Source organism: Phyllostomus discolor, chromosome 12, assembly GCF_004126475.2.
Source record: "Phyllostomus discolor isolate MPI-MPIP mPhyDis1 chromosome 12, mPhyDis1.pri.v3, whole genome shotgun sequence".
Taxonomy (NCBI): domain Eukaryota; kingdom Metazoa; phylum Chordata; class Mammalia; order Chiroptera; family Phyllostomidae; genus Phyllostomus; species Phyllostomus discolor.
In genome coordinates, this window is record NC_040914.2 from 22,164,325 (window position 1) to 22,175,444 (window position 11,120).

General features: G+C 53.9%; 1 protein-coding gene across 1 annotated transcript; it reads right to left on the reverse strand.

Annotated features, from left to right (window-relative positions):
- Window positions 1-825: 825 nt before the first annotated feature.
- On the reverse strand, window positions 826-8,401 carry VSIG10L (V-set and immunoglobulin domain containing 10 like). The gene is made up of 10 exons (XM_028530273.2): window positions 8,343-8,401; window positions 7,415-8,260; window positions 6,740-7,033; window positions 6,285-6,569; window positions 5,546-5,800; window positions 4,797-5,075; window positions 4,210-4,506; window positions 2,041-2,154; window positions 1,663-1,817; window positions 826-1,158 (listed from the first exon to the last, which is right to left on the reverse strand). Exons 1-10 carry the CDS (start codon window positions 8,380-8,382, stop codon window positions 1,087-1,089), a joined length of 2,637 nt encoding a protein of 878 aa, XP_028386074.1. The 5' UTR covers window positions 8,383-8,401; the 3' UTR covers window positions 826-1,086.
- Between the last annotated feature and the right edge of the window lie 2,719 nt (window positions 8,402-11,120).

The following is an 11,120-nucleotide window of genomic DNA, read 5'->3' on the forward strand; positions in this document are numbered from 1 at the left end:
GAGAGGGGAGAAGGGAGGGAGAAAGTGAGGGAGAGAAACATCATTGATCAGTTGCCTCTTGCACACCCATGTCCCCAACTGGGGACCTGGCCCACAACCCAGGCATATGCCATGACAGAGAATCGAACCAGTGACCTTCCTGTTTGCAGGCCGGTGCTCAATCCACTGTGCTACACCAGCCAGGGCTAAAGAAACATCATCTGAGATGGTAATGGTCACCTTTCCACTTGAGAAAACAGCACAGGAGACAGCCATGCTCCAGACAGAGCAAACTCTAGGGGCAAAGACCTGAAGGCAAAATAAAGTGGCAGTGGGAAAGCCTGTGCTCCTGGAGTGGTGGGGACAAATGTTGGAAGGGGAGGTCAGACAGGCCAATGGAGACCAACCCACAAGACTGTGATGAAGAGTCTGGGTATCTGGAGGGCAATGGGCAGGCATAGAAGGGTTTCAAAGAAGAGGGGTGTGTGCTCTGATCCATTTTAAGATGAAGACTCTGGAAGCTGGGTAGGTATGGCCTGGAGGAGGCAATTTGGACATAGGAAGACTTTTCCAGAAACAAGGCAGATCCTGGGTCCAACTCAGAGCAGCAGCCCAACAAGCCTGCTTGTTTGTTGCATAGTCTGTGCATCTTGTCTGGTTGGTGGTTTGCAAACCACACTGGTTTTTGTTTGTTTGTTTATTTATATTTTTAGACAGAGGGGAAGGGAGGGAGAAAGACAGGCAGAGAAACGTCAATGTGTGGTTGCTTCTAGCATGCTCCCTATTGGAGACCTGGCCCGAAACCCAGGCATGTGCCCTGCCTGGGAATCGAACCAGTGACCCTTTGGTTCACAAGCCAGTGCTCAATCCACTGAGCCATAGCAGCCAGGGCTGCAAACCACACTGTTAGATCAGCAGGGGTCTCCTTCAGCCCAGGAGTCCCACCTCCTTAGTTGCACAAATACAGGTAGAGTCTTCGGAGGCAAGAGAGGGCAACAGAAAGTCCCACTTTCCAAGTCTGACCTTCAGTCCCAGTAGGACAGGAAGGCCCTGCCTGCTGCTGAGTGAGAACAAGAAGTCCTGTGCAAAACAGGCCATCAGCCCAAGTCACACCTGTGTGGCTGCTCGAACAGTCTTCCAGCCCCCAACTGGAGAGATGACTGGATTGGGGCCAGTGACCTGGAAGAGAGAGGAGAGGTGAGGGACAACCTCAGGGGTTATGCTGGATCGGACATGACTCACCCGTTTCTACAGCACTAGTTCTCATTACTCAGAAATTAGCTGGGTTTCCTCTATTTGCAAGGAATAAAAAAAATGTCCCTTCATCCTTAGTGAGAGATAAGATATACAACAACCCACCTTTATCAGGAAAAAGAAATTCCATCCTTCATTGGAGAGAAAATGGAAGTTTTTTTCCATTTTTATGGAAAAGACAAATAAAGGAGATTCCATCTTACTCCTTTTGGGGGTAAAAGCTAGAATGTTACTCTTCTTCTAAAATACCTAAGTGTTAGATGGGAAGCCCCGTCCAACTTTTGTATATTTTTTAAAAAGGATAAAATTTTACCAGGCTTGTAAACCAAGTAAAGCTGGAGGAAGAAAATGCAGACCATCTCACCCCCCTGACTAAATAACATGAAAAGTCCACACTCTCTTGGAGGTCACTGGGCCACCCACACTCACTTGGTGGACCCTGGTTGGACTGGGCTCCTCCAGTGGGACTTTGAGGGGCAGAGGCTGTGGAGTCTTCACTGAAGCCACACTCTGCATCTTCTTCTCTGGTGGGGGGACCACAGGGATAAAATGGGGTGGAAGCTTCTTTTTCATGGGAGTCTCTCCTGGGAGACAGGACGAAAAGAAACAGAAACGTGAGTGGCTGCTCCAACATGCCTACCCAGCCAATGGCAAGGGAAGCTGGGCCGAGAGGTGGAGCCTTCAAGCTGATTGGCTGATATGAAGGGAGAAAGGCTGGAACATGTGACCTGTAACCATGTTGATGTGTTCAGCCTGGCTTCCAATGGGGTTTTACCTAGGGACCCTTCCAGATGGCCCCTTGCTTACCCCGAAAACGACGCAGGCAGCAGATGCACAGGACTATAAGTGCTGCCAGGAGTGCGAGGCCCAGTAGAGAGCCCAAGACGATGCCAGCGATGGCCCCAGGGCCCAGGGTGCTGCCTGGAGAAGATAAAGAAGAGGCTAAGGTGAGTGAGAGCCAGAGTTGGACCAGTTTTCTAAGTCCCCTGTTCCAACCCACTCAGAACCCAAGAATCTGGGACCCAGCACTCTGAATTTATTTAACGTTTACTGAGTGACTATCATGTGCCCAGCATTCTACCAGGTGATAAGGATCCATTCATTGGTGAGCAAACCAAGATACCTACTCTCATGGGGGTTAATTTTAGGTGGAAAATGAGAAAGGAATGTACAAATAAATAACATAATTACAGATTTCACTAAAAGAAAAAATAAATGTGCTACAATAGAAATAATGGGAGAGGAGATGATATTTAGAAAGGATCATGAGGGGTGGTCCCTGAGGAAGTAACATTTGAACAGAGACCTGGAGAGTATGGAGCCAGGTGCGCTAAATGGGGGAAAGGTGTTCAAGAAGAGTGAACAGAAAATGCAAAGGCTCAGAGGTACAATAGAGTTTTTTTGTGTGTGTGTTTAGTGAAGGCCAGTGTGGGTGGGGAATATGGCATGAGAGGGAAAGAGGTAGATAATGATGTCAGAAGAGTTAGCAGGTGCCAGAGCCTTGGAATCTTGAAGGACTTTATGAAATGCTTTTAAGGAGGTCACAGCAGCAACATGATGTGATTTCGATGACTCTGGCTTCTGGGTGGTAAAGAATGCATTGTAGGAGGGCAAGAGAGTAGTACATAAGGAGACCAGACAGATAAATGGCTGTTGCAATCCAGGCAGAAGAGGATGGTGGCCTCTGACCAGGAGGTTGGAATGGAGACGGGAAGAAATGGGTAGATTCCAAAAGCATTTTGGAAGGAAAGTTGATGTGACCTGCTAGCATTTGGGGATGTTGGAGGTGACTTGAGCATGTGGGTGGTGCCACTGGAAGCTGGGGTGTGAGAAGGCAGGTGGGATGCAGTTTTGGGGAAAAACAGAAGGAAAATCTTTTTGGATATGTGGAGTCTGAGATGTCAGCTGGGCATTCAAAGTGAAGGTGTCAGATAGGGAGGTGGCTTCTCAAATGTGAAATTCAAAAGAAAGGCCTGGGCTCAGGATCAGACAGCTGGGAGTCCTCTGAGTAATAATGATATTTGAGTCAATGGAGCATGTACAGGGTAACACTGGGGAAAAGCACAGGTCGAGAAGTGGTCTCTCCACTGAGCTCTGAAACACCCAACACTTAGAAGTTGGGAAGTGTTCCCAGTTGAATTGTGTCTCTCCCATGAGAGGTATATTGGCCCTGGCTGGTGTGACTCAGTGGATTGAGTGCTGGCCTGTGAACCAAAGGGTCACCAGTTCGATTCCCAGTCAGGGCACATACGGGGGTTGCAGGCCAGGTCCCCACTGGGGGGTGCTTGAGAGGCAGCCATGCACTGATGTTTCTCTCCTTTCCCCTCTCTAAAAATAAATAAATATAATCTTTTACAAACTATTTCGTAAAAAAAAAAGAAAGAAAAAAAGAAGATATATTGACATCTTTAACCATCGGTACCTATGAATGAGATTTCATTTGGAAATAAAGTTTTTGCAGATCATTTTGACTTGACTACACCTGCTCTTTTTCCAGATAAGACCACATTCACAGGTACTGAGGACTAGGAGGTCAGTATATCTTTTCTGGGGAAGACACGATTCAACCAGTCAAGATGAGATCATTAGGGTACATCCTATTCCAGTATGACTAGTGTCCTTACAAAAAAAAGACAGAGACACACACAGGGAGGAGGTGGCTTTGGGAAGCTGGAGGCAGAGATTGAGCTGATATGGCTGCAAGCTGAGCAACACCAAGGATGGACAAGCACCACCAGAAGCTGGAGAAAGCAAATCAGCTTCTACCCAGAGACTCAGAGGGAGCACGACCCTGCTGACATCTCTGTTTTGGACTTCTGGCCTCCAGAGCTGTGTGAGAATACATTTCTGTGGTGTCAAGCTACCCATGGTCCTTTGTTACAGCAGCCCCAAGAAACTAATCCCAGGAGAAGGAGGATCCAATAAAACAGACTGATGGAGGCAGCCCAGGAGAAGGGTCTGACAGCTCCAACTCACCAACTCTGTAGATCCGGCTTTGTGATGGCATTCCTGGTTGCCCCCCCAGGATGGGCATGATACGCAAGGCCCAGGTCCCAGGGTTCTGAGGAGGGAGGGGCACCACGGCTGACCGTTCCTGAGGCCCCAGGATGAGCAAGGAGACCCAGCCCTGGTAGAGGATGGCTCTGCTCACATCAGGCCCCTCTAACCGTGCCTGAATCTCAAAACCACTGACCACAGCCCCACGCTCCACATCCCAAGTCAGCACCGCTGCATCCTGGGCTCTCTGCAGCCTCCATGAGGAAATGGAGGGCCCTGGAAGGATCAAGGTGGGAGGATGAGATTTGTGAGCCCTAGAGGGGAAAGGGAAGGGGGCTGCGGGCCTGGACTCATAGATCCCAGGGGGAAAGGATCTAAAGACTCAGATTCTGAGCCAATGAGGAGGAGGGGCTGGGGTCCTGGCATCTTGGATCTGAGGGAGGAGGGGCTGGGGTCCTGGCATCTTGGATCTGAGGGAGGAGGGCCTGGAATATGGACTCCTGGGTCTGAGGGAGGAGGGCCTGGGGGACCTGGACTTCTGGGTTCTGGGAAAGGACAGAACTCACCAATGAGGGTGATCTGGTCGCCCGCAGCACCCAGCACCCCACTGCACAACACGGAGTAATTTCCTAGGTCCCGATCCAGGCTGAAGTTGCCAATGAGGAGCCTCTGCCCGTCTTGGCTGAGTCTCAGGCGTCCCCCACTTCCAGAGACCAAGGGTCGCCCTTCCCTGGCCCAGGATGCTTGTGAAGGTGGCAGACAGCCAGAGGCCTCCAGCACCACCTCTGCCTCCCCTGACCGTGTCTTCTCCACCATCGGATGCAGCAGCACCTCTCGAGGGGCCTCTGCAGGTGCAAGAAACACAGTCAAGTCCTTGCCCTAAAGTCAAAGAACAAGTCCTGTGCCCTTTGGTGAGTCAGGCAGCCATGAAACTTCAGCGCCTTAGCTGAGTGAGGAAGCAGCATCCATACCTTCTCTCCCTCATTCATCCATCAACTGACTTCCTTAACCAGGACTTATTAAGTACATATTATAGGCCAGGTCCTAGGCTGGGAAACTCATGTTGCTCTCAACCATTTATTGCTCTGAACACGTGGGAAGGTGTCAGCCCTCCTCCTGGATCCAGGAAAGAAATTTTTTGTCCCTGTTCCTGGTTGAAGGTATAGGGAAAACCTGGGTCCTTGTGTAGCGTTACAGACAAAGGAAATCCTTTTCTCTGGAGGTAAGAAGTCCTCTTTTCTCATTTAGTCCTAAAGGAGCTAAGAAATACACTCTTCTCCTCAGGAAATGGGAAAGAAGTCCTACCAACTCTTACCCGGGGTGACAGTGCAGGTGCGGGTGGCCACCAAGTGGCGAGCAAGGCAGGTGACTGGGACGCCACTAAGCCGAGGGTGGGCGGGGACAACTGCCAGGAGTGCGGAGGACATCGGTCCCACGCGGACACCCTCGGGGAGACCCTGGAACTGTAGGGAAGCAGCAGGAACCCCACCGGGCCACCAGCAGCGGAAGCGAAGGCTGCGGTCCCCGGGACCCCCTTCGACCGAGCACTGTGGGGACCCGGGGGGCAGATCTGTGGAGTGCAAGGAGAGATCGGGGAGTCAGCCTCTTTCCCTTCTCCCCTTTGATTCCCAACTCCTCGCGAATTCACTCCGCAGGGTCTTCACTGAGCCCCGCCCCGTAGACACTGACCGCACCCCTCCGTGGTGGCCCCACCCCTTCTCCCAGTATCCCCGCCCCTTTTACAGGGAATCTCCGCCCTTCCTTGCCAGCCCCCGCCCCCTCCCGTGAATCCCAGCCTCTGGCTATTTCCTCCACTTCTCCTGAGCTTCCCCACCCCTTTTACCGGGAATCTTTGCTTCCGCGACGGTCCCACCTGTCCGCAACGGCCCCACCCCTCCCCAGTGGCCCCGCCCTCTTTTCCAGTATCCCAGCCCCTCGCTGGTTCCGCCCCTTCTGGGAAACCCCGCCCGTCCGCGTTGACTCCGCCCTTTCTTGCTGGGCCCGCCCCCCGCGGGAGCCGGGTCCCGGCTTCACCCCGCCGCGGCTGCGCTCACCCGCAACCGTAAGGTGGAGCAGAGAGCGGCGACGGCGGCCGGTGCGCGGGTTCGAGGCGAGGCAAGCGTAGGCGCCGGCGTGGCCGGGCTCGACGGCGGGCAGCAGGAGGCGCGGGCCGGCGGGCACCGCGGCCTCGTCCGGGTCGGCCAAGCTCCAAGCGAAGTCGGCGGGCGGCCGCGAGGCGGCGGTGCAGCGCAGAGTCACGTTGCTGCCCGCAGTGACGTAATGGGCGGGAGCGGCGTCTCGGTCCGACGAGATCGTGATGACCGGGGGATCCGGGCCGTCTGGGTAGAGGGAGGGGTTAGTACCACGAGTGTCGGTGTCACCTGGGACTCCTTCAGGGTCGCCAGAGACTAGACCGTCAGCCCCTCTTCCCCAGGGAATAAGGAGCCTGGGCTCCCAGTCCCTGGGCTCCCAGTCCCTGCCCCAGACCCAAGGCATACCCCCCACTCACAGAAGACGCTGACGTCGGCTGCGGCTTCGGTGTGGCCGAAAGGGCTGCGAACTTGGCAAGTGTACCGGGCGTGGTCGCTACGCATAGGGCGCACGATGAGTAGTTGGTCGCCCTCTGCGCGGATCCGGGACAGCTCCGCTCCCTCCCGGTCCCCTGCCTCCAGCACGCGTCCGTCCCGGCTCCAGCTTAGCTCCCCGCGACTGGGCCCCCATCCCATGCATCGCAGCCGGAGCTCAGTCGCCCCTTCCTCGGTCTCCGGGGCCTGGGGCTGCACGGACAGTTGGGGTAGAGGCTCTAGGAAAAGAGGAACTTGCTCAGGCCCCGGGCCACCGTTTTCCTTAGGTCCAGGCCAGCAAGCCCCAGGCCCTCCCCCTCCTATATTAAGCACTTCCAGGCGCTGGCGGGTCTTCCTCTTAGGTCCAGTCCTCTTCTCACAGATCCATGCGCCTTAGTCTCTTGAGTTTCTGGAGAACTCAGGAGTCTTGATCCTCTGGTCTAGCTTCCCTCAGGTGCCCTGACCTTGGATCCAGACCCTTTTCTCCTCCCACCCAGAAGTCATCTCTCCTCTGTTTCATTCTTCTGGGGAGAAAACAACCTCAGAACAGCAGTGACCTGCCCGAAGGTCTGGCAAAGCAGCCCTGGCAGCCTGCTTTCTAGACCGCAGGGCTCACTTACCATATACACCCACCGTGAACTCCCGAATCTGCCGGGAAACCCCGGCACGAATGACCTCAGCCGTGTAGACCCCAGCATCCTCCAGCTGGGCAGAGGCGAGTTCCAGGCCCCCTCGTGTCTGGTCAAATCGTAGGCGATCTCGGTTAGCAGGGTCCAGGCTGATCAGAGGGGCCCCTGGCCCCAGGCCCCCCGCTGCCAGAACCTTGGAACCCCGGCGCCAGACTACCAGAGGGGCAGGGGGGGCAAGGCTGGGGACTGGAGCCAAGGGGAGTTGGATGGTGGTTCCCACTAATACAGCAAGAGGCCCCCCCACCTGCTGGGGGAAGCTTGGCTCAAGGGGGACCTCTGCAGGAACTTTGAATTCGGGGCTCTGTGCGGGGAATTTAAAATCCAGACCCTCAGGGGAGAACTTTAAACCTGAGCCCTCCGCAGATATATTAGCTTCGGGGACTTGGGCAGAAATGTTTGAAGCTGGGTTCTTAACAGCAAAGGAAGGCTCTGAGTTTTTAGCAGGAACTTGAGAGCCCAAGATATCAGGAAGTACTCGGGAACCAGAGATCCCAGAGATGGTGGTGTCCAGGCCCGACTTTCGGTCCTCAGCAGAAACATTTGACTGGAGGGATCCAGTTATGTTGTCCAAATTCAGGGCCTCGAGAATCCATTTGGAATGGGGGACATCAGCAGTGGCTGTTGAACCTGGAGACCGATCCAGAAATTCCCATCTGGGGGGCTTGATGAAAGAAACATTCGAATCTGGGCCCTGGGAAGAGCTTTCTGAGTCAGAGATGAAATTGGTTTGCTGGACTCCAGAAGGGGCTCTGAGAGTGATGACATCTACTCCCGAGGCTGCAAAGAAGAAGGGGGCGTGGGCATTGAGGGGCTGCTGAGAAAGGGAACTGGTGGGCAAGGGGCTGAGCAGGAGACTTACCCAGGAGCAGGAAGAGCGGCAGAGCCCGTGAGGTGTCCATGGTGCTGGCTGCACCCTGGAGAAGGACACTGGAGTGAGACTCGGGGCAAGCCCAACAGGACTGGTAGCTTCCTGGGCGGGGAAGGGAGCCAGACCCAGTGGGAGGCACCAGGATCCCTCGCCCGAATCTGGTGGCCGAGCCACCCACACCACCCACCTGGTCCTCATTAGCTACTGTCATCTGAGGGGATACCCAACCTGACCCCTGTCCCCGGACCCCCAGAGGGGATAGAATGAGAGCTAAGTTCCAGCTGAAAGTGTAGGAGCAAAGCCAGGAAGACTTCCTGAGAAAGGGTGAGGGGACCTTTCAGAGAGCCCCGCCTTCGATGGCCGTGGCCTCAGCTCAGGCTTCCTCCTCCCTAGCCTCCTGGCTTAGGGTCCACTCTTTCCTGCCTGCAGCCTCAGATAAATGCACATCTGGCCCTGATCCTCCTCTGCTCCAGGCCCTCCCATGATTTCCTGTTGCCCTCAGGACCAAGTTTCAAGTGGCTACTCCCACCCAGTCCTCTCTTCTGAGACCTAGAACTGCATCTTCAAGTCCCCTAGAGCCTCCACCCCCTGCGTCCCACTAAACTTAACATCTTTCCTCTAATTGGACCCTCCTCCTGGATTCTTCACCTTGACTACAGTTCCACCATTTGTGCAGAGGCTGGGGAGTCTTCCACTCTCCTCGTACCTCTTCACCACTATGAATCTCTGAATCCCACCCCTCCTGTATCCTGCATCTCTGTTTCACTTCTTTGCCTCTGTTCCCACTGGCTGGTGGCCAGGCCCCAGCATAAACCTCGTCTTCTGCCCCTGCCCCCTCATTTAGCTTTTTATCTTCAGCCTCATCTCCTACAGTCCATGGATCCCCACATAACCCTGAGTCTGCACCCAGAGCTGCCCCTTCCTCCTACCCGCTGCTCACAGCCCTCCCACAGCTCCTCAGGGCCCCTCAGGAGACATCCAAGGAATTTCCAGAGCCTGTCTAACCTAGATCCATGCACTCCACCCATTTTCTCCTCCCTCCAGCACTCACTCTATGAACACCCTGCCATTCTTGGGCCCGTCTCTCCCCTTCCAGATTTGCAGACAGTTTCCTCTGCCTGGAATGCTCTCCTGCGCTCCCCACCCTCCTCCAACCTGACTAAACCACAACTTGTCCTTCAGGTCTCTTATTATGAACCAAAATAATAATTACCACTTACCACGCACCAGGAACCATGCAAAAAATGTTCCCCAGACATTAATGGGCTGAACCCTTCCAAACGCCCCATGAGCTGGGTGTTTACCATCCCAGGGACTATGGCTCAGAGGGGGACCTGTTAGAGGTTGCACAGCCAGAGGGAGAAGAAGCTGGGTGGTCCAGCCCAGGATGGTCAGGCTGCTCACTCCTGAAAGCTTTTCCTACCACCCCAAGCTGGTCTTAGCAGGTCCCAGGTCTTTGAGCTAACCCAGGTAGCCTTGCTATGCAGATGAGAATAATACTGGTAATACTACACAGTGAGCATTTTCTGCATGTGGAGTGGTTCTGAGGTTACCACATTAACCCTTTAAATCCCACGGGGTAGGTTTTATAGCTTAAAAAATGGCTGCAAATTCAGACTTCCTCCCATTAAGGAATATGGTCTCTGTCCCCTCCCCTGGCATCTGTATAGGCTCTGTGACCTCTAGACCAAGAGAGTACAGTGGAAGTGACCCTGTGTCTCCACCTAGGCCTCAAGAGACTGGCATAGTCCATTTCCGATATCAAGGAACACTCCCGCCATGCTGTGAGGAAGCTCAAGCAGCTCCTCTTTATGGAGAGGAGTTTTGGCCCCCTAGTCAACAGCCAGCTCAAGCCCACAGCGCCCGCCAGCTTGCAAGCACATGATGGAGCCATCTTGGACATTGGTCCTCTGGACCTATTTGAGCTGTGGGAGTGAGGCACGTTGTCTCTGTCAAGCTCAAGTCTCAGATTTATGAGCAAAATTAATGATTATTGGGTCAAGCCACCAAGCAACAGACAACCAGATCACAGGTAGTTACTAACTGCACCTGATGGAGGAGGAAACTCAGGCTTAGAGAGTAGGAAGTTGTCAAAGGTCCTCCTGGAGACAGAGATCAGTCCTGAACCCAGGGCCTCGGGATCCAGATCCCTGGCCCATAACCACTACACTAAGTTCTTACTGTTTCAATAAGCCAAATGAGGAAACTGAAGCTGAGATGGGAAGTTATTCACTCAATGCCTCACAGTTGGTAAATTTGAGAGTGAGTCTGAAATCATTAAGTCTAACTCCAGGCCCTGGCTCTTCATCCCACACTAGGTTTTGACCGTCTCTTGCCTGTCTCCCCAACCAGAATCAGAGCTTCTGGCCTCCTTCCCTCCTGCATCCCAAGTCTCAGCAGGTGCCTGGCACCCAGGAGTCCCCAGCAAACATTTTGCAGATGAAAGCACTTCTATGCACCGCCTCCCCTGATCTCACTGATATTTGTCTTTCGAGACTCAACTTAGATGCCACCATACTGGGAAGTGTCTTTGACCCCACAGGCCTGCTCAGATGTACCATGTGGGCTCCCAGTACCCAATGCTGCCTCACACACAGGACACAGCACCCCACCTCATGGCAGCCTTTGCCTCGGTCCATTGCCCCTTCAACATGGAAGCTTCTCAAGGGCAAGGAATGGATGTGACTCACCTGGATCTCCAGCATTGCCCAGCACAGGGCCTGGGAGGTGGGAAACTTAAGTAAATGTTTGTTGAATGAATCAAAGATG

Coding starts and splice junctions, on each gene's coding strand:
- VSIG10L (XM_028530273.2), bottom strand. CDS start 8,382: ATGGACACCTCACGGGCTCTGCCGCTCTTCCTGCTCCTGG. Junction 7,034..7,414: donor GTTCACGGTGGGTGTATATG/GTAAGTGAGCCC, acceptor CTCTTTTCCTAG/AGCCTCTACCCCAACTGTCC. Junction 2,155..4,209: donor AAGCCGGATCTACAGAGTTG/GTGAGTTGGAGC, acceptor TATCTTCTCCAG/GCAGCACCCTGGGCCCTGGG.